Source organism: Lipophrys pholis (assembly GCF_963383615.2).
Source record: "Lipophrys pholis genome assembly, contig: SCAFFOLD_28, whole genome shotgun sequence".
NCBI lineage: Eukaryota > Metazoa > Chordata > Actinopteri > Blenniiformes > Blenniidae > Lipophrys > Lipophrys pholis.
Genome location: NW_028292088.1, coordinates 1,155,431 through 1,179,006, shown reverse-complemented (window position 1 = coordinate 1,179,006; position 23,576 = coordinate 1,155,431). Strand labels below are relative to the sequence as shown.

General features: G+C 46.6%; 1 protein-coding gene across 1 annotated transcript in view; it reads right to left on the bottom strand.

The window, feature by feature from the left end:
• The window catches only part of LOC308128207 (uncharacterized protein), a 28,901-nt gene extending 5,325 nt beyond the window's left edge, over nucleotides 1-23,576 (bottom strand). The window contains exon 1 of the mRNA XM_080493917.1: nucleotides 22,853-23,576. Coding sequence (XP_080350043.1) covers nucleotides 22,853-23,498 — 646 coding nt within the window. The 5' untranslated portion in view covers nucleotides 23,499-23,576. The remainder of the gene's footprint in view (nucleotides 1-22,852) is intronic.

Below are 23,576 nucleotides of genomic sequence, written 5' to 3'. Positions count from 1 at the left end.
GTGTATGTACATCTGCAGGCACTGTCCTCTTATAGATCCAGTCCACCTGGAAGGTAGACCGTTCAGGCTCCGCCCCCAACACGCCCACTTTCTAACATCAAAGGTCGATCAAAGTACCTCGTCAATGTTTTTACATCTGAATCAGCCTGATGATCGACGGCATTTTACCCTGAATCCTGGAAGAAAGGGAATTTTACTGAGAGGGAAATAGTGACGGAGGAGGTGGAGGTCAGGAGATGGTGGAGGTCAGGAGGTGGTGGAGGTCAGGAGGTGGTGGAGGTCGGGAGATGATGGAGGTCAGGAGGTGGTGGAGGTCAGGAGATGGTGAAGGTCAGGAGATGGTGGAGGTCAGGAGACGGTGGAGGTCAGGAGGTGGTGGAGGTCAGGAGATTGTGGAGGTCAGGAGATGGTGGAGGTCAGGAGACGGTGGAGGTCAGGAGGTGGTGGAGGTCAGGAGATGGTGAAGGTCAGGAGATGGTGGAGGTCAGGAGACGGTGGAGGTCAGGAGGTGGTGGAGGTCAGGAGATTGTGGAGGTCAGGAGATGGTGGAGGTCAGGAGACGGTGGAGGTCAGGAGGTGGTGGAGGTCAGGAGACGGTGGAGGTCAGGAGATGGTGGAGGTCAGGAGGTGGTGGAGGACAGGAGATGGTGGAGGTCAGGAGATGGTGGAGGTCAGGAGACGGTGGAGGTCAGGAGATGGTGGAGGTCAGGAGATGGTGGAGGTCAGGAGACGGTGGAGGTCAGGAGATGGTGGAGGTTGGGAGATGGTGGAGGTCAGGAGATGGTGGAGGTCAGGAGACGGTGGAGGTCAGGAGATGGTGGAGGTCAGGAGGTGGTGGAGGTCAGGAGATGGTGGAGGTCAGGAGGTGATCTTATCTGGTGTCACACTAGTGGAATCACTAATAAAAGAAAAAACAAGTGATCAGCATCTCGTCGTCACTGATGGAGATAGTGTGAGAGTCTGAGAGAGATCAGTGACTGTAGAGGTGGAGGAGAGGAGTCTGAACTGAAGGTGGAGGTCAGGGGAGTGACATCATGGAGGAGAGTGACATCCTGGAGGAGAGTGACATCATGGAGGTCAGAGGAGAGTGACATCGTGGGGGTCAGAGGAGAGTGACATCATGGAGGTCAGAGGAGAGTGACATCGTGGGGGTCAGAGGAGAGTGACATCATGGGGGAGAGTGACATCATGACATCATGGAGGTCAGAGGAGAGTGACATCATGGGGTCAGAGGAGAGTGACATCATGGGGGAGAGTGACATCATGACATCATGGGGTCAGAGGAGAGTGACATCATGGGGTCAGAGGAGTGACATCATGGAGGTCAGAGGAGAGTACATCATGGGGAGAGTGACATCATGAGGAGAGTGACATCATGGGGTCAGAGGAGTGACATCATAGGGTCAGAGGAGTGACATCATGGGGTCAGAATAGTGCAGCAGTACAACATTCTCCTACAAAGTATATTTTTTTAGGTCACAAACTTTGCTTGGGAAGTGACGTACGCATCTTTCAGGACCTTTTGTGCTTCAGCAGCATTTCTAGATGAATCCTCTGTTGTTGTTTACATCCTCCACCTCAGGACCTCATGAATCCTCTGTTGTTGTTTACATCCTCCACCTCAGGACCTCATGAATCCTCTGTTGTTGTTTACATCCTCCACCTCCATTACTTGTTTAGAGCTGCAGCTGCAACTTCTGGGTGCTTCTGAGAGGGAACGCCGGCCAGCCGAGGCGACGTCGTCAAAGATACTTAATACCTTAAGTTTTTGTGTCAAAGATACTTGATACCTTAAGTTTTTGTGTCAAATATACTTAATACCTTCTGTTTTTGTGTCAAAGATACTTAATACCTTCAGTTTTTGTGTCAAAAGATACTTAATACCTTATGTCTTATGTTTTTGTGTCAAATATACTTAATACCTTAAGTTTTTGTGTCAAATATACTTAATACCTTCTGTTTTTGTGTCAAAGATACTTAATACCTTAAGTTTTTGTGTCAAAGATACTTAATACCTTTCGTGTTTGTGTCAAAGATACTTAATACCATAAGTTTTTGTGTCAAAGATACTTGATACCTTTCGTGTTTGTGTCAAAGATACTTAATACCTTAAGTTTTTGTGTCAAATATACTTAATACCTTCTGTTTTTGTGTCAAATATACTTAATACCTTCTGTTTTTGTGTCAAAGATACTTAATACCTTAAGTTTTTGTGTCAAAGATACTTAATACCTTATGTCTTATGTTTTTGTGTCAAAGATACTTAATACCTTTCGTGTTTGTGTCAAATATACTTAATACCATAAGTTTTTGTGTCAAATATACTTAATACCTTCTGTTTTTGTGTCAAAGATACTTAATACCTTCAGTTTTTGTGTCAAAAGATACTTAATACCTTATGTCTTATGTTTTTGTGTCAAATATACTTAATACCTTAAGTTTTTGTGTCAAATATACTTAATACCTTCTGTTTTTGTGTCAAAGATACTTAATACCTTAAGTTTTTGTGTCAAAGATACTTAATACCTTTCGTGTTTGTGTCAAATATACTTAATACCATAAGTTTTTGTGTCAAATATACTTAATACCTTCTGTTTTTGTGTCAAATATACTTAATACCTTAAGTTTTTGTGTCAAAGATACTTAATACCTTCTGTTTTTGTGTCAAATATACTTAATACCTTAAGTTTTTGTGTCAAAAGATACTTAATACCTTATGTCTTATGTTTTTGTGTCAAAGATACTTAATACCTTAAGTTTTTGTGTCAAATATACTTAATACCTTAAGTTTTTGTGTCAAAAGATACTTAATACCTTATGTTTTTGTGTCAAAGATACTTAATACCTTATGTTTTTGTGTCAAATATACTTAATACCTTAAGTTTTTGTGTCAAAGATACTTAATACCTTATGTCTTATGTTTTTGTGTCAAATATACTTAATACCTTAAGTTTTTGTGTCAAAGATACTTAATACCTTAAGTTTTTGTGTCAAAGATACTTAATACCTTCTGTTTTTGTGTCAAATATACTTAATACCTTAAGTTTTTGTGTCAAAGATACTTAATACCTTCTGTTTTTGTGTCAAATATACTTAATACCTTAAGTTTTTGTGTCAAAGATACTTAATACCTTAAGTTTTTGTGTCAAAGATAATTAATACCTTATGTCTTATGTTTTTGTGTCAAAGATACTTAATACCTTATGTCTTATGTTTTTGTGTCAAATATACTTAATACCTTATGTTTTTGTGTCAAATATACTTAATACCATAAGTTTTTGTGTCAAATATATTTAATACCTTATGTTTTTGTGTCAAATATACTTAATACCTTATGTTTTTGTGTCAAATATACTTAATACCTTAAGTTTTTGTGTCAAAGATACTTAATACCTTCTGTTTTTGTGTCAAATATACTTAATACCTTAAGTTTTTGTGTCAAAAGATACTTAATACCTTATGTCTTATGATTTTGTGTCAAATATACTTAATACCTTAAGTTTTTGTGTCAAAAGATACTTAATACCTTATGTCTTATGTTTTTGTGTCAAATATACTTAATACCTTATGTTTTTGTGTCAAAGATACTTAATACCTTAAGTTTTTGTGTCAAATATACTTAATACCTTAAGTTTTTGTGTCAAATATACTTAATACCTTAAGTTTTTGTGTCAAAGATACTTAATACCTTATGTCTTATGTTTTTGTGTCAAAGATACTTAATACCTTATGTCTTATGTTTTTGTGTCAAATATACTTAATACCTTATGTTTTTGTGTCAAAGATACTTAATACCTTAAGTTTTTGTGTTAAAGATACTTAATACCTTCTGTTTTTGTGTCAAAGATACTTAATACCTTAAGTTTTTGTGTCAAAAGATACTTAATACCTTAAGTTTTTGTGTCAAATATACTTAATACCTTATGTTTTTGTGTCAAAGATACTTAATACCTTTCGTGTTTGTGTCAAATATACTTAATACCATAAGTTTTTGTGTCAAATATACTTAATACCTTAAGTTTTTGTGTCAAAGATACTTAATACCTTCTGTTTTTGTGTCAAATATACTTAATACCTTATGTTTTTGTGTCAAAGATACTTAATACCTTCTGTTTTTGTGTCAAAGATACTTAATACCTTAAGTTTTTGTGTCAAATATACTTAATACCTTAAGTTTTTGTGTCAAAAGATACTTAATACCTTATGTCTTATGTTTTTGTGTCAAATATACTTAATACCTTAAGTTTTTGTGTCAAATATACTTAATACCTTAAGTTTTTGTGTCAAATATACTTAATACCTTCTGTTTTTGTGTCAAATATACTTAATACCTTAAGTTTTTGTGTCAAAAGATACTTAATACCTTATGTCTTATGTTTTTGTGTCAAATATACTTAATACCTTAAGTTTTTGTGTCAAATATACTTAATACCTTAAGTTTTTGTGTCAAATATACTTAATACCTTCTGTTTTTGTGTCAAAGATACTTAATACCTTCTGTTTTTGTGTCAAATATACTTAATACCTTAAGTTTTTGTGTCAAATATACTTAATACCTTAAGTTTTTGTGTCAAAAGATACTTAATACCTTATGTCTTATGTTTTTGTGTCAAATATACTTAATACCTTAAGTTTTTGTGTCAAATATACTTAATACCTTAAGTTTTTGTGTCAAAAGATACTTAATACCTTATGTCTTATGTTTTTGTGTCAAATATACTTAATACCTTAAGTTTTTGTGTCAAATATACTTAATACCTTAAGTTTTTGTGTCAAATATACTTAATACCTTAAGTTTTTGTGTCAAATATACTTAATACCTTATGTTTTTGTGTCAAATAAACTTAATACCTTAAGTTTTTGTGTCAAAGATACTTAATACCTTCTGTTTTTGTGTCAAAGATACTTAATACCTTCTGTTTTTGTGTCAAATATACTTAATACCTTAAGTTTTTGTGTCAAATATACTTAATACCTTCTGTTTTTGTGTCAAAGATACTTAATACCTTAAGTTTTTGTGTCAAATATACTTAATACCTTATGTTTTTGTGTCAAATATACTTAATACCTTCTGTTTTTGTGTCAAAGATACTTAATACCTTAAGTTTTTGTGTCAAATATACTTAATACCTTCTGTTTTTGTGTCAAATATACTTAATACCTTAAGTTTTTGTGTCAAAGATACTTAATACCTTAAGTTTTTGTGTCAAATATACTTAATACCTTATGTTTTTGTGTCAAATATACTTAATACCTTATGTTTTTGTGTCAAAGATACTTAATACCTTTCGTGTTTGTGTCAAATATACTTAATACCATAAGTTTTTGTGTCAAATATACTTAATACCTTAAGTTTTTGTGTCAAATATACTTAATACCTTCTGTTTTTGTGTCAAAGATACTTAATACCTTAAGTTTTTGTGTCAAATATACTTAATACCTTCTGTTTTTGTGTCAAATATACTTAATACCTTAAGTTTTTGTGTCAAATATACTTAATACCTTAAGTTTTTGTGTCAAAGATACTTAATACCTTCTGTTTTTGTGTCAAATATACTTAATACCTTAAGTTTTTGTGTCAAAGATACTTAATACCTTCTGTTTTTGTGTCAAATATACTTAATACCTTCTGTTTTTGTGTCAAATATACTTAATACCTTAAGTTTTTGTGTCAAATATACTTAATACCTTAAGTTTTTGTGTCAAATATACTTAATACCTTCTGTTTTTGTGTCAAATATACTTAATACCTTAAGTTTTTGTGTCAAATATACTTAATACCTTAAGTTTTTGTGTCAAAGATCCTTAATACCTTAAGTTTTTGTGTCAAATATACTTAATACCATAAGTTTTTGTGTCAAAGATACTTAATACCTTTCGTGTTTGTGTCAAAGATACTTAATACCTTATGTTTTTGTGTCAAATATACTTAATACCTTAAGTTTTTGTGTCAAATATACTTAATACCTTAAGTTTTTGTGTCAAAGATACTTAATACCTTCTGTTTTTGTGTCAAAGATACTTAATACCTTAAGTTTTTGTGTCAAATATACTTAATACCTTAAGTTTTTGTGTCAAAGATACTTAATACCTTCTGTTTTTGTGTCAAAGATACTTAATACCTTAAGTTTTTGTGTCAAAGATACTTAATACCTTCTGTTTTTGTGTCAAAGATACTTAATACCATAAGTTTTTGTGTCAAATATACTTAATACCTTCTGTTTTTGTGTCAAAGATACTTAATACCTTAAGTTTTTGTGTCAAATATACTTAATACCTTTCGTGTTTGTGTCAAATATACTTAATACCATAAGTTTTTGTGTCAAATATACTTAATACCTTCTGTTTTTGTGTCAAAGATACTTAATACCTTAAGTTTTTGTGTCAAATATACTTAATACCTTAAGTTTTTGTGTCAAATATACTTAATACCTTTCGTGTTTGTGTCAAATATACTTAATACCATAAGTTTTTGTGTCAAATATACTTAATACCTTAAGTTTTTGTGTCAAAGATACTTAATACCTTCTGTTTTTGTGTCAAATATACTTAATACCTTTCGTGTTTGTGTCAAAGATACTTAATACCTTAAGTTTTTGTGTCAAATATACTTAATACCTTCTGTTTTTGTGTCAAATATACTTAATACCTTAAGTTTTTGTGTCAAATATACTTAATACCTTCTGTTTTTGTGTCAAATATACTTAATACCTTAGGTTTTTGTGTCAAAGATACTTAATACCTTCAGTTTTTGTGTCAAATATACTTAATACCTTAAGTTTTTGTGTCAAATATACTTAATACCTTAAGTTTTTGTGTCAAATATACTTAATAATCCTTCCAAATGGGTCAAAGATACTGGCCCCATGCCTCGCCCCTTCCTATGGTGGTGGCTGCTGTGCATCCAGGCCTCCATGATCCCAGGCCTCCATGCCTCCAGGCCTCCAGGCCTCCATAATCCCAGGCCTCCATGCCTCCAGGCCTCCATAATCCCAGGCCTCCATGCCTCCAGGCCCCCATGATCCCAGGCCTCCATGCCTCCAGGCCTCCATGCCTCCAGGCCCCCATGATCCCAGGCCTCCATGCCTCCAGGCCCCCATAATCCCAGGCCTCCAGGCCCCCAGGCCCCCAGGACTCCAGGCCCCCAGGACTCCAGGCCCCCATAATCCCAGGCCTCCAGGCACCCAGGCCTCCAGACCCCAATGATCCCAGGCCTCCAGGCCTCCAGGCCCCCATGATCCCAGGCCTCCAGGCCCCCAGGCCTCCATGATCCCAGGCCCCCAGGCCTCCAGGCCCCCATGATCCTAGGCCTCCATGATCCCAGACCTCCAGGCACCCAGGCCTCCATGATCCCAGGCCCCCATGATCCCAGGCCTCCATGATCCCAGGCCTCCATGATCCCAGGCCCCCATGATCCCAGACCCCCAGGCCTCCAGGCCCCCAGACCCCCAGGCTTGCGGCGGTGCTCGGTGCTCCTTCAGGTGTCTGCGAGTCACTTCCTGTGGCCTGTAACTCGGGCTGGTGTCAGTCTGCATGGACCAGACCCGTCACTCCAGGACCAGACTTCAGGACTGTTTTAGCAGCGCCCCCTGCAGACGAGCAGAATCCCTCCAGGACTCACTGGGAAGAGCTGGATATTGGAATCTGTCATCTTGGTGGAGATCTGGACCACTGGTGCCATTGTAGACCGGAAATGAATATCCAGACACCACAGCGACCCAATGTTCTGATCCTCGGGTCCAGACCAAATGTTTTGTCCCTTTTAGGCTCCGCCCACTCTGCAGGTCTTGATGCTCAATTTGGGACCCGCTTTCTCTGTGTGATCCTTCATGTTCCCTTTGAACTCGACCTCCATCCGACTGCAAGAACCTGACGGAACCGGCGGTTTCAGGCTCCAGAAGACGCTCCTGACAGAAGTAGATCCAGACGTGGTTGCCAGATGTGGCTCACCGTTTTCAGTAAAACCCCCACCTCAATAAAAAACCAGCCCAAATCTCAGCCTGCGTAGGAAACATGATAAAAGCATGAAACTATTTTCTGTAATAATAAACACACAAATACATGAAGTACACAAAGTAGAGTGGTCAGAGAGTCTGGCTCCCTGATTGGAGGATACCCGCCAGATCTGGCAACGCTGGTCAGCGTGTAGATTCATTTTCTACTGGTTGTGAAACACGGAGCGACAGAACCTAATCAACGTGAGGAGGAACGAAGAGAGCGCAGCTTTTATTCTGGCGGAGCCGCTTCCTCCAGTGACGAAGCCGTCGATGTAGAGAACCGTTGAACCGGTTCCACGTGATGGAGTCCCGGGTCCGGTGGGGAACACAGGAACTGGATCGTCTACACTAAAGCGGCGGAACATGAGTCTCAGTGAGCAGAACGTCAGAACCAGGTCCCTGCAGAGTCAGCGTCGCTCAGCTTCACAAGTATGTCCATTGATGAGACTTGGCAGGTCGTCCTGCTGGTCCGTCTGTCCCGACCCCGTCTGTCCTGACCCCGTCTGTCCCGACCCCGTCTGTCCCGATCCCGTCTGTCCTGATCCCGTCTGTCCTGATCCCGTCTGTCCCGACCCCGTCTGTCCCGACCCCGTCTGTCCTGACCCCGTCTGTCCCGACCCCGTCTGTCCCGATCCCGTCTGTCCCGACCCCGTCTGTCCCGACCCCATCTGTCCTGACCCCGTCTGTCCCGACCCCGTCTGTCCTGACCCCGTCTGTCCTGACCCCGTCTGTCCCGACCCCGTCTGTCCTGATCCCGTCTGTCCTGACCCCGTCTGTCCTGATCCCGTCTGTCCTGACCCCGTCTGTCCTGACCCCGTCTGTCCCGACCCCGTCTGTCCTGACCCCGTCTGTCCCGACCCCGTCTGTCCTGATCCCGTCTGTCCTGACCCCGTCTGTCCTGACCCCGTCTGTCCTGACCCCGTCTGTCCCGACCCCGTCTGTCCTGACCCCGTCTGTCCCGACCCCGTCTGTCCTGATCCCGTCTGTCCTGACCCCGTCTGTCCTGACCCCGTCTGTCCTGACCCCGTCTGTCCTGATCCCGTCTGTCCTGACCCCGCCGGCTGTTCATCAGCTGATCACAAGTTTAACAACACAGCATCTAAAATCTGCAGAGGAACTTGGATTCCAGGTCATTTCCTCTCAAGTCTTCACGCTGTGAGCGCCTCCTGGTGGCCGAGGCAGAAATGTCACCCCTGGACTCTGCAGGGAGCATCAAGCATGAGACACCAAGGACCAGTGTTGAGCCTGAACGCTTTCAGTGGACGCTCGCTCATGAACTCCTTCATATCTTAGACCAACGTGAACTGAACGTTCTGGATCTCTGTCTGGTGAACGTCACTGTGAGCAGCGCTCACTCTGGTGTTAGTGAGCGGCTCTCACTCTGGTGTTAGTGAGCGGCTCTCACTCTGGTGTTAGTGAGCGGCTCTCACTCTGGTGTCAGTGAGCGGCGCTCACTCTGGTGTCAGTGAGCGGCTCTCATTCTGGTGTTAGTGAGCGGCTCTCACTCTTTATGTTAGTGAGCGGCTCTCACTCTGGTGTTAGTGAGCGGCTCTCATTCTGGTGTTAGTGAGCGGCTCTCACTCTGGTGTTAGTGAGCGGCTCTCACTCTGGTGTTAGTGAGCGGCTCTCACTCTGGTGTTAGTGAGCGGCTCTCACTCTGGTGTTAGTGAGCGGCTCTCACTCTGGTGTTAGTGAGCGGCTCTCACAGTTCACCATTGTTTTAGAGTTGCCAGATTCCTGATCCTTCCAGTGAAAACCCAGTAAGATTCACTGTAAACGGGCCTTAACATGTCGGAGGAAAACAGCCAATCTGGCAACCGCAGCCCCCAGAGCTGCAGCTGCTACTAGTGAGGACTGACTGGGTGGGAACAATGGAGGAACACCAGTATTCTGAGGGGGACAGCTCACAGCAACATCGTGAAGAAAAAAAAAGAACTATGAACGGGTTAATTTCTGGAACTGTGACTTTAGAACTATGAACTGAACTAGTTCATGTAGGAACTGAACTTTCCCAACACTGTTAAAGACGGAGGAACGTTTTATTCTCTGAGAAGGAAGAACGTAACCTTGGTGGCCCTGATGGCTTCTAATGTTCCGGACGTGACGAGGAGGCGTGGCCTGAGAGGTTCTCTACTCCGCTTGATGACGGAGCTTCAGGTGGTGGAGGAACGTCAAACAGCAGCAGGCCAAGTACAGATGTTCCACCATGACTGACGTCCTCGTCAGTGTGTAACGTGTGTGTAACGTGTCTGTGTAACGTGTGTGTGTAATGTGTGTGTGTAACGTGTGTGTGTAACGTGTCTGTGTAACGTGTGTGTGTAACGTGTGTGTAACGTGTCTGTGTAACGTGTGTGTAACGTGTGTGTGTAACGTGTCTGTGTAACGTGTGTGTGTAATGTGTGTGTGTAACGTGTGTGTGTAACGTGTGTGTGTAACGTGTGTGTAGTGTGTGTGTGTCACGTGTGTGTGTAATGTGTGTGTGTAACGTGTGTGTGTAACGTGTGTGTGTAATGTCAGTGTGTAATGTGTGTGTGTAACGTGTGTGTGTAACGTGTGTGTGTAATGTGTGTGTGTGTAACGTGTCTGTGTAATGTCAGTGTGTAACGTGTGTGTGTGTAACCTGTGTGTGTAGTGTGTGTGTGTAACGTGTGTGTGTAGTGTGTGTGTGTAACGTGTGTGTGTAATGTGTGTGTGTAACGTGTGTGTGTAACGTGTGTGTAACGTGTGTGTGTAACGTGTGTGTGTAACGTGTGTGTAACGTGTGTGTGTGTGTAACGGTGTGTGTGTAACGGTGTGTGTGTAACGTGTGTGTGTAACGTGTGTGTAGTGTGTGTGTGTAACGTGTGTGTGTAATGTGTGTGTGTAACGTGTGTGTGTAACGTGTGTGTGTAACGTGTCTGTGTAATGTCAGTGTGTAATGTGTGTGTGTAACGTGTGTGTGTAACGTGTGTGTGTAACGTGTGTGTGTAACGTGTGTGTGTAATGTGTGTGTGTAACGGTGTGTGTGTAACGTGTGTGTGTAACAGTGTGTAACGTGTGTGTGTAACGTGTGTGTGTGTAACCTGTGTGTGTAGTGTGTGTGTGTAATGTGTGTGTGTAATGTGTGTGTGTGTAACGTGTGTGTGTAACGTGTGTGTGTAACATGTGTGTAGTGTGTGTGTGTAACGTGTGTGTGTAATGTGTGTGTGTAACGTGTGTGTGTAACGTGTGTGTAACGTGTCTGTGTAATGTCAGTGTGTAATGTGTGTGTGTAATGTGTGAGTGTAACGTGTGTGTGTGTAACCTGTGTGTGTAACGTGTGTGTGTAATGTGTGTGTAACGTGTGTGTGTAGCGTGTGTGTAGTGCGTGTGTGTAACGTGCGTGTGTAACGTGTGTGTGTAACGTTGTGTGTGTAACGTGTGTGTGTAACAGTGTGTAACGTGTCTGTGTGTAATGTGTGTGTGTAATGTGTGTGTGTAACGGTGTGTGTGTAACGTGTGTGTGTAATGTGTGTGTAACGTGTGTGTGTGTAACCTGTGTGTGTAATGTGTGTGTGTAATGTGTGTGTGTGTAACGTGTGTGTGTAACGTGTGTGTAGTGTGTGTGTGTAACGTGTGTGTGTAATGTGTGTGTGTGTAACGTGTGTGTGTAACATCAGTGTGTAACGTGTGTGTGTAACGTGTCTGTGTGTAATGTGTGTGTGTATCGTGTGTGTGTATCGTGTGTGTGTAACGGTGTGTGTGTAACGTGTGTGTGTAACGTGTCTGTGTAATGTGTGTGTGTAACGGTGTGTGTGTAACGTGTGTGTGTGTAACATTAGTGTGTAACGTGTGTGTGTGTGTAACGTGTGTGTGTAATGTGTGTGTGTAACGTGTCTGTGTAACGTGTGTGTGTAACGTGTCTGTGTAACGTGTGTGTGTAACGTGTGTGTGTAACGTGTGTGTGTAACGTGTCTGTGTAACGTGTCTGTGTAACGTGTGTGTGTAACGTGTGTGTGTAACGTGTGTGTGTAACGTGTCTGTGTAATGTCAGTGTGTAACGTGTGTGTGTGTAACCTGTGTGTGTAGTGTGTGTGTGTAATGTGTGTGTGTAATGTGTGTGTGTGTAACGTGTGTGTGTAACGTGTGTGTGTAACATGTGTGTAGTGTGTGTGTGTAACGTGTGTGTGTAATGTGTGTGTGTAACGTGTGTGTGTAACGTGTGTGTAACGTGTCTGTGTAATGTCAGTGTGTAATGTGTGTGTGTAATGTGTGAGTGTAACGTGTGTGTGTGTAACCTGTGTGTGTAACGTGTGTGTGTAATGTGTGTGTAACGTGTGTGTGTAGCGTGTGTGTAGTGCGTGTGTGTAACGTGCGTGTGTAACGTGTGTGTGTAACGTTGTGTGTGTAACGTGTGTGTGTAACAGTGTGTAACGTGTCTGTGTGTAATGTGTGTGTGTAATGTGTGTGTGTAATGTGTGTGTGTAACGGTGTGTGTGTAACGTGTGTGTGTAATGTGTGTGTGTAATGTGTGTGTGTAACGTGTGTGTGTGTAACCTGTGTGTGTAATGTGTGTGTGTAATGTGTGTGTGTGTAACGTGTGTGTGTAACGTGTGTGTAGTGTGTGTGTGTAACGTGTGTGTGTAATGTGTGTGTGTAACGGTGTGTGTGTAACGTGTGTGTGTAACATCAGTGTGTAACGTGTGTGTGTAACGTGTCTGTGTGTAATGTGTGTGTGTATCGTGTGTGTGTATCGTGTGTGTGTAACGGTGTGTGTGTAACGTGTGTGTGTAACGTGTCTGTGTAATGTGTGTGTGTAACGGTGTGTGTGTAACGTGTGTGTGTGTAACATTAGTGTGTAACGTGTGTGTGTAATGTGTGTGTGTAACGTGTCTGTGTAACGTGTGTGTGTAACGTGTCTGTGTAACGTGTGTGTGTAACGTGTGTGTGTAACGTGTGTGTGTAACGTGTGTGTGTAACGGTGTGTGTGTAACGTGTGTGTGTAACGTGTGTGTGTAATGTGTGTGTGTAACGTGTGTGTGTAACGTGTCTGTGTAATGTCAGTGTGTAACGTGTGTGTGTAACGTGTGTGTGTAATGTGTGTGTGTAACGTGTGTGTGTAACCTGTGTGTGTAATGTGTGTGTAACGTGTGTGTGTAACGTGTGTGTGTAATGTGTGTGTGTAACGTGTGTGTGTAACATCAGTGTGTAACGTGTGTGTTTAACGTGTGTGTGTAATGTGTGTGTGTAACGTGTGTGTGTAACATCAGTGTGTAACGTGTGTGTGTAATGTGGTCACGGTGCTGCAGGTCAAGATGCTGCAGATCACAATGCTGCAGGTCACGGTGCTGCAGTTCACAGTGCTGCAGGTCACGGTGCTGCAGTTCACGGTGCTGCAGGTCACGGTGCTGCAGGTCACAGTGCTGCAGGTCGTGGTGCTGCAGGTCACGGCGCTGCAGGTCACGGTACTGCAGGTCACGGCACTGCTGGTCACGGTGCTGCAGTTCACGGCGCTGCTGGTCACGGTGCTGCAGGTCACGGTACTGCAGGTCATGGCGCTGCTGGTCATGGTGCTGCAGTTCACGGTGCTGCAGGTCACGGCGCTGCAGGTCACGGTACTGCAGGTCACGGCGCTGCTGGTCATGGTGCTTTAGTTCACGGTACTGCAGGTCACGGTGCTGCAAGTCACGGTGCTGCAGGTCGTTTGGACGTCCTGCGTTCCTCTGGTCTAAACCTGATTGAGAACGTTGAGGATGGCCGACATGGGATCAGTTCCAGACAGCGGAGGACCTAAGTGAAGCCTTCATCACCGCGAACCTTCTGGAAACATCCAGCAGCTGGAACTAATGTTTGAATGATGAACCAGAACGGTGGAGCTGCTCCTCACCGGCTGCTGAGACCCACCCTGGACCTAGAACAAGACGGCGCCGTGTCTCCGGCTCGCCGTCGGTTGGGTTCAGTTTGTCTTGTATTTTTTGCGTTTTCAATACTTGGCACTCTCCAGGGCGAGTCTCTACTGGTCTCTACTGGTCTCTACTAGTCTCTACTGGTCTCTACTGGTCTCTACTGGACTCTACTGGTCTCTACTAGTCTCTACTAGTCTCTACTGGTCTCTACTGGACTCTACTGGTCTCTACTGGACTCTACTAGTCTCTACTGGTCTCTACTAGTCTCTACTAGTCTCTACTAGTCTCTACTGGTCTCTACTAGTCTCTACTGGTCTCTACTGGTCTCTACTGGTCTCTACTGGTCTACGACCGCCAGTTTCTTCTTGCTGCATTAAACCGTGGTGGGTACAAACCCTGCCCCCGCCTCTACCGGGAGTCCCGGCTCACCTGTGCCGGACCTCGGCTTTACTCCTCCGGCGAAGGCGTCGCCACCGCCGCGGTAGACGCAGCCACCGCTGCGGCGGCCGGCTGGCAAAGCTGAAAGCCCGCCTGACACCTCCCAGAAAAGTACTGGATGATCCCGCTCCTTCTTTGTGCTCCGGCGTTTCCTGGATCCCATCGGCACATCGCTGGTACCTGTTGTCGGCCTGGATGACGGACTCCCGCCCCGTCGCCCCCCCCCACCCCCCCCACCCCTCCTCGGTTCCTCCGCCAGCGCCGGGTGAATCCCAGCAACCTGAGGACGCTGCGCCGGGTTCCCCGATCCGCCGGTCTACAGGCCTGGAGAATCGCTGGCAAACAGAACCTTGATCCTGAGGGACTTCTTCAACTCCAGGGCTCTGGAGTTCCTCTGCCTGACGGAGACCTGACGGAGACCTGACGGAGACCTGACGGAGACCTGGATCGGCGCCTTTAAGGACCTGGTACCGGCTGGTTGCTCCCCGAGGACATCGGGTGGTGGAGGTGGAACAGCGACTGTTTCTAATGGAAGCAGGGCGCTGTATCGTCCATTTCTTATTTCCTCATATTGAAGTTCTACTGGGAACCTTCTTCAGAACCAACACTGAAAACTGCTCGTTCTTGGGGTTTGTCGCTGCTCTTCAGATCGTGAGGAGGGAGTATTACGCTTTACGGCCCCCCATAGTGAGGAACATCGTCGCTAAAGCAAAGTGGGATTTGGTCCACAAGAGTTAGAAGGTTCTGGTCGCTTCAGGAAGAATCACAGACTCCGGTGACATGAGGACGGATCAAATGTGAGGCGGAACATTCCAGACTGATCAGAGCTGATCGGAGGTCGTCATTGGTTTCATGTTAAAGTTCTGATCCAGTTCTGGGTCCATACAGGAGTTCTGATCCAGTTCTGGGTCCATGCGGGAGCTCTGATCCACTTCTAGGTCCATACGGGGGTTCTGATACAGTTCTGGGTCCATACAGGTGCTTTGATCCAGTTCTGGGTCCAGGCAGGGGTTCTGATCCAGTTCTGGGTCCATACAGGAGCTTTGATACAGTTCTGGATCCAGAAAGGGGTTCTGATCCAGTTCTGGGTCCATACAGGAGCTTTGATACAGTTCTGGATCCAGAAAGGGGTTCTGATCCAGTTCTGGGTCCATACAGGAGTCCAGGTCTACAGGGGCGGGATGGAGGAAAGGTCAGATGATAATTAGGAGTTAACCGGTTCCTCAAATGAATTTGGAGTTGATAGAACCCAAAGTAAAGGTTTGTCCATATAAGAAGACTGGGTCGGTCCAGTTTGGACAGTCTCATGAGCTCACCGACCATCTGGACAACATGGAGCACACTGGAAACATACAAGTCACACATGAAGAGGGAACCAACAGAACCCGCTCCTTTCTGGACATGAACGTCCACCACAGACAAGACCTCAGTATAAAAATCAGTTTCCAGGAAACCCAGGCACACGGACCAGAACCTCCTCTGGACATCAGAACTCCCCACAGGACACAAGCTTTCTAATGGCGGGGGACAAGAGGAGGACAAACACATCAAGAACACACTCACACGGTGTCGACATCTGAAATGGACCAGAAACAGGAAAACAAGTCCTGAACCAAGAAAGAAGAACAGAACAGAAGAACCAGATAAGAGCAAAAAGACGATCATCATCCCAGACGTCTGAGGGACAACAGAACCCAGACGTCTGAGGGAGAACAGAACCCAGACGTCTGAGGGACAACAGAACCCAGACGTCTGAGGGAGAACAGAACCCAGACGTCTGCGGGACAACAGAACCCAGACGTCTGAGGGAGAACAGAACCCAGACGTCTGCGGGACAACAGAACCCAGACGTCTGAGGGACAACAGAACCCAGAGGGACAACAGAACCCAGACGTCTGAGGGACAACAGAACACAGACGTCTGGGGGAGAACAGAACCCAGACGTCTGAGGGACAACAGAACCCAGACGTCTGAGGGACAACAGACCACAGACGTCTAGGGGAGAACAGAACCCAAACGTCTGAGGGACAACAGAACCCAGACGTCTGAGGGACAACAGAACCCAGACGTCTGGGAGAAAACAGAACCCAGACGTCTGAGGGACAACAGAACACAGACGTCTGGGGGAGAACAGAACCCAGTCGTCTGAGGGACAACAGAACCCAGACGTCTGAGGGACAACAGAACCCAGACGTCTGGGAGAAAACAGAACCCAGATGTCTGAAGGACAACAGAACCCAGACGTCTGAGAGACAACAGAACACAGACATCTGGGGAAGAACAGAACCCAGTCGTCTGAGGGACAACAGAACCCAGACGTCTGAGGGACAACAGAACCCAGACGTCTGAGGGACAACAGAACCCAGACGTCTGAGGGACAACAGAACCCAGACGTCTGGGGGAGAACAGAACCCAGACGTCTGAGGGACAACAGAACCCAGACGTCTGGGGGAGAACAGAACCCCAACGTCTGAGGGACAACAGAACCCAGACGTCTGGGGGAGAACAGAACCCAGACGTCTGAGGGACAACAGAACCCAGACGTCTGAGGGACAACAGAACCCAGACGTCTGGGGGACAACAGAACCCAGACGTCTGAGGGACAACAGAACCCAGACGTCTGGGGGAGAACAGAACCCAGACGTCTGAGGGACAACAGAACGACCATGAAGAGTCAGAACATCGGAGGGAAACAACCTGACGGACCGGGTGGTACCTGCAAGCCACCGGGTCCTGCAGAGGTAGAACTGTCCCAGGTGGTGAGCTCCAAACACACCTTCCTGGCTACCAAACACCTTCCTGGCTACCAAACACACCTTCCTGGCTACCAAACACCTTCCTGGCTACCAAACACACCTTCCTGACTACCAAACACCTTCCTGACTACCAAACACACCTTCCTGACTACCAAACACCTTCCTGGCTACCAAACACACCTTCCTGGCTACCAAACACACCTTCCTGGCTACCAAACACACCTGACTGGCAACCAAACACTCTTTCCTGGCTACCAAACACTCCTTCCTGGCTACCAAACACCTTCCTGGCTACCAAACACCTTCCTGGCTACCAAACACACCTTCCTGACTACCAAACACCTTTCTGACTACCAAACACCTTCCTGGCTACCAAACACACCTTACTGACTACCAAACACCTTCCTGACTACCAAACACACCTTCCTGACTACCAAACACACCTTCCTGGCTACCAAACACCTTCCTGGCTACCAAACACTTTCCTGGCTACCAAACACACCTTCCTGACTACCAAACACCTTCCTGGCTACCAAACACACCTTCCTGACTACCAAACACACCTTCCTGACTACCAAACACCTTCCTGGCTACCAAACACACCTTCCTGACTACCAAACACCTTCCTGACTACCAAACACCTTCCTGGCTACCAAACACACCTTCCTGACTACCAAACACCTTCCTGACTACCAAACACCTTCCTGGCTACCAAACACACCTTCCTGACTACCAAACACCTTCCTGGCTACCAAACACCTTCCTGGCTACCAAACACACCTTCCTGACTACCAAACACCTTCCTGGCTACCAAACACCTTCCTGGCTACCAAACACCTTCCTGGCTACCAAACACACCTTCCTGACTACCAAACACCTTCCTGACTACCAAACACACCTTCCTGACTACCAAACACCTTCCTGGCTACCAAACACACCTTCCTGACTACCAAACACACCTTCCTGGCTACCAAACACACCTTCCTGGCTACCAAACACACCTTCCTGACTACCAAACACCTTCCTGGCTACCAAACACACCTTCCTGACTACCAAACACCTTCCTGGCTACCAAACACACCTTCCTGGCTACCAAACACCTTCCTGGCTACCAAACACACCTTCCTGACTACCAAACACCTTCCTGGCTACCAAACACACCTTCCTGACTACCAAACACCTTCCTGGCTACCAAACACACCTTCCTGACTACCAAACACCTTCCTGACTACCAAACACACCTTCCTGGCTACCAAACACACCTTCCTGACTACCAAACACCTTCCTGACTACCAAACACACCTGACTGGCAACCAAACACTCTTTCCTGGCTACCAAACACTCCTTCCTGGCTACCAAACACACCTTCCTGACTACCAAACACACCTTCCTGGCTACCAAACACCTTCCTGACTACCAAACACACCTTCCTGACTACCAAACACACCTTCCTGACTACCAAACACCTTCCTGACTACCAAACACCTTCCTGACTACCAAACACACCTTCCTGACTACCAAACACCTTCCTGGCTACCAAACACTTTCCTGGCTACCAAACACACCTTCCTGACTACCAAACACACCTTCCTGGCTACCAAACACCTTCCTGGCTACCAAACACACCTTCCTGACTACCAAACACCTTCCTGGCTACCAAACACACCTTCCTGACTACCAAACACCTTCCTGGCTACCAAACACACCTTCCTGGCTACCAAACACCTTCCTGGCTACCAAACAATTTCCTGGCTACCAAACACACCTTCCTGACTACCAAACACCTTCCTGGCTACCAAACACACCTTCCTGGCTACCAAACACACCTTCCTGACTACCAAACACCTTCCTGGCTACCAAACACACCTTCCTGACTACCAAACACCTTCCTGACTACCAAACACACCTTCCTGGCTACCAAACACACCTTCCTGACTACCAAACACCTTCCTGGCTACCAAACACACCTTCCTGACTACCAAACACCTTCCTGACTACCAAACACACCTTCCTGGCTACCAAACACACCTTCCTGACTACCAAACACCTTCCTGACTACCAAACACACCTTCCTGGCTACCAAACACACCTTCCTGACTACCAAACACCTTCCTGACTACCAAACACACCTTCCTGGCTACCAAACACCTTCCTGACTACCAAACACCTTCCTGACTACCAAACACCTTCCTGGCTACCAAACACACCTTCCTGGCTACCAAACACCTTCCTGGCTACCAAACACACCTTCCTGGCTACCAAACACCTTCCTGGCTACCAAACACACCTTCCTGGCCAGTGTGTGCAGACAGCGCCAGGGCTGATCACGTGACAGGGTCACCTGATCACCTGATCTCTGATCACCTGATCTCTGATCACCTGATCACCTGATCTCTGATCACTGATCACCTGATCACTGATCACCTGATCTCTGATCACCTGATCTCTGATCACCTGATCTCTGATCACCTGATCACCTGATCACATGATCTCTGATCTCTGATCACCTGATCACCTGATCTCTGATCACCTGATCACCTGATCACATGATCTCTGATCTCTGATCACCTGATCTCTGATCAGCTCACCTGCGGGGACGAAGCTGATGTCCACCACAGATCATTTCAGGTTTATTTCAAGGACCTCCCACTTCTTTCCTTCTGGTAAAGGTCCAGTGGTTCTGCCGTCCCCAGTGCAGCAGAACTTTACAGAAGCCAGAGCCGAGCGGCCAGGAGGTCTGGTCACTTTCCACTGCAGCACATTTCTTCATCAACTCTCATCCACTTCATGTGGCCTCAGGAACCTGTTCTGATGAGAAGCTGATGAGGAACCAGTGAGACTCCGTCTGCCTCTCTCTTCTCCAGGGAACGCCGGATCTCTGTCCCTCCTGCTGCCCGAGCTGCCGGCAATATAATCCAGATTACAATCCAGACTGTGTGCACATCATGATGACTTACTAGACGGAGGCTGGACGGAGAGCGAAGGCTGAACGGAGAGCGAAGGCTGAACGGAGAGCGTTCACACTGACAGCAGCCGCTCGGCTGGTCAGGCTCCCGATGAGAAGCTTCTTCTCAGAATGTTGTTTCTCATCAGTCGTGAGAATAAATCCTGATAATTAAGAACTGGAGAGTAAAACTGCTGAATGTGACTGGAACCAGGTTAGTGTGGCAGAACCAGGGGAGGTTCTGAGCAGCAGGGGTGTGTGTGTGTGTGTGTGTGTGTGTGTGTGTGTGTGTGTGTGTGTGTGTGTGTGTGTGTGTGTGTGTGTGTGTGTGTGTGTGTGTGTTCCACTCAGCGTTTGATCACTATTAACAGGTTATTCACACTTTAAACACACTTTCCTTCTGCTTTTCCACAGTTTGGACCTTTTATTACACCTCAGCTGGTTCAGGTTGGGTTCATGATCTGGTTCCGTCCCGACGTCGTTCCTGGAATAAAACGGAAGAAATCCAGGAAAGAAAGAACCCTGTTCCCATGGAGAACTGAGAGAGAAAGAACCCTGTTCCAGTGGAGAACCGAGAGAGAACCCTGTTCCAGTGGGGAACAGAGATAAAGAACCCTGTTCCAGTGGGGAACAGAGATAAAGAACCCTGTTCCAGTGGGGAACAGAGATAAAGAACCCTGTTCCAGTGGAGCACAGAGAGAGAACTCTGTTCCAGTGGAGAACAGAGAGAGAACTCTGTTCCAGTGGAGAACAGAGAGAGAGAACCCTGTTCCAGTGGAGAACAGAGAAAGAGAAACCTGTTCCAGTGGAGAACAGAAAGAGAACTCTGTTCCAGTGGAGAACAGAGAGAGAGAACCCTGTTCCAGTGGAGAACAGAGAGAACCCTGTTCCAGTGAAGAACAGAGAGAGAACCCTGTTCCAGTGGAGAACAGAGAGAGAGAACCCTGTTCCAGTGGAGAACAGAGAGAACCCTGTTCCAGTGAAGAACAGAGAGAGAACCCTGTTCCAGTGGAGAACAGAGAAAGAGAACCCTGTTCCAGTGGAGAACAGAGAAAGAGAAACCTGTTCCAGTGGAGAACAGAGAGAGAGAAACCTGTTCCAGTGGAGAACAGAGAGAACCCTGTTCCAGTGAAGAACAGAGAGAGAACACTGTTCCAGTGGAGAACAGAGAGAGAAACCTGTTCCAGTGGAGAACAGAGAGAGAGAACCCTGTTCCAGTGGAGAACAGAGAGAACCCTGTTCCAGTGGAGAACAGAGAGAGAACCCTGTTCCAGTGGAGAACAGAGAGAGAGAACCCTGTTCCTGTGGAGAACAGAGATAAAGAACCCTGTTCCAGTGAAGAACAGAGAGAGAACCCTGTTCCAGTGGAGAACAGAGATAAAGAACCCTGTTCCAGTGGAGAACAGAGAGAGAACCCTGTTCCGGTGGAGAACAGAGAGAGAACCCTGTTCCAGTGGAGAACACAGAGAGAACCCTGTTCCAGTGGAGAACAGAGAGAAAACCCTGTTCCAGTGGAGAACAGAGAGAGAGAACCCTGTTCCAGTGGAGAACACAGAGAGAACCCTGTTCCAGTGGAGAACAGAGAGAGAACCCTGTTCCAGTGGAGAACACAGAGAGAACCCTGTTCCAGTGGAGAACAGAGAGAGAGAACCCTGTTCCAGTGGAGAACACAGAGAGAACCCTGTTCCAGTGGAGAACAGAGAGAGAGAACCCTGTTCCAGTGGAGAACAGAGAGAACCCTGTTCCAGTGAAGAACAGAGAGAGAACACTGTTCCAGTGGAGAACAGAGAAAGAGAACCCTGTTCCAGTGGAGAACAGAGAGAGAGAACCCTGTTCCAGTGGAGAACAGAGAGAGAGAACCCTGTTCCTGTGGAGAACAGAGATAAAGAACCCTGTTCCAGTGAAGAACAGAGAGAGAACCCTGTTCCAGTGGAGAACCGAGAAAGAGAACCCTGTTCCAGTGGAGAACAGAGAGAGAACCCTGTTCCAGTGGAGAACCGAGAGAGAGAACCCTGTTCCAGTGGAGAACAGAGAGAGAGAACCCTGTTCCTGTGGAGAACAGAGATAAAGAACCCTGTTCCAGTGAAGAACAGAGAGAGAACCCTGTTCCAGTGGAGAACAGAGAGAGAGAACCCTGTTCCAGTGGAGAACAGAGATAAAGAACCCTGTTCCAGTGGAGAACAGAGAGAGAACCCTGTTCCAGTGGAGAACACAGAGAGAACCCTGTTCCAGTGGAGAACAGAGAAAGAGAACCCTGTTCCAGTGGAGAACACAGAGAGAACCCTGTTCCAGTGGAGAACAGAGAAAGAGAACCCTGTTCCAGTGGAGAACACAGAGAGAACCCTGTTCCAGTGGAGAACAGAGAAAGAGAACCCTGTTCCAGTGGAGAACACAGAGAGAACCCTGTTCCAGTGGAGAACACAGAAAGAACCCTGTTCCAGTGGAGAACAGAGAAAGAGAACCCTGTTCCAGTGGAGAACACAGAGAGAACCCTGTTCCAGTGGAGAACCGAGCAGCAGGTCTTCCTGGAATCTAATCAAATCTTTTAGTTTCAGGTTGAAACGATGAAATAATTTGAATTTACAGACTTTTGTTTTTGTGATCCAGTCTAGACTAGAGGCTCGGGTCTGGGATGAAACCCTCCCTCCTGGTCTAGACCAGAGCAGATCCTGGACCAGACCAGGATCACTCCTGTCACCTTGTGTGACTCCGGAGCTGCTGGAAGGAAATGGGGTTGGGGGGAGATTCCTGACAGAGCCCCCGGGGGGAGGGGGATGGACAGACAGACCAGGACACAGACAGACAGACAGACAGACAGACAGACCGGGAGACCGGGAGACAGGCGGGTCCTACCGGTGTGCGTGCGCGTGTGTATCTTGAGGTTCTCGGAGCGGGCGAACATCTTGCCGCAGTTGGGGAAGGCGCAGGAGAAGGGCTTCTCCCCGGTGTGCACCCTGATGTGGTTGATGAGTTTGTATTTGGCTTTGAACGCCTTCCCGCCGCGCAGACACTCGTCCCACATGCAGACGTGACTGAGGCTCTCGAGCCCCGCCGCGACGTGCTCGGTGGTGACGTGGTCCACCAGCTCCGGCATGGAGCCGAAACTTTGCTCGCACACGGACGTGGCCGTCCGGCCGAGCCGCGGTCTGGGGCTCCGGTCGGTCCATCGGCACACCAGCTCCATCTTGACGGCGGGGCCTTTGGAGAAATCCAGCAGCAGGCCGTCCGCTCCCCCGGAGCCGGAGCCGGGCTCGGCGGCGCGGGGCTGCGGCGGGGGGGCGATGCTGGAAGCCCCGGAGTTGTTGTTCCCCAGCGGAGAGACCAGGCCATTGTGCCTGGCCGCCGCGGCCGTCCGCTTCATGCTGAGCGGCGGGCTGTCCCGCTCCTTCCGCCGTCCCGAGCCTCGCTTCTGCCCCGAAAACCGCTCCGCTCCCCCGGTGAAGCCGTCCTCCGCCGTCCCGCTGCCCTCCGCCGTGTTTTGGTGAAAGCAAGAGCGCATGCGGCGGCGTTTTACCCCCCGCTGCTCGGCTAGATCCCCCGAGCCACAGCCTCCATGCTTTATTTACTGACTGTGAAT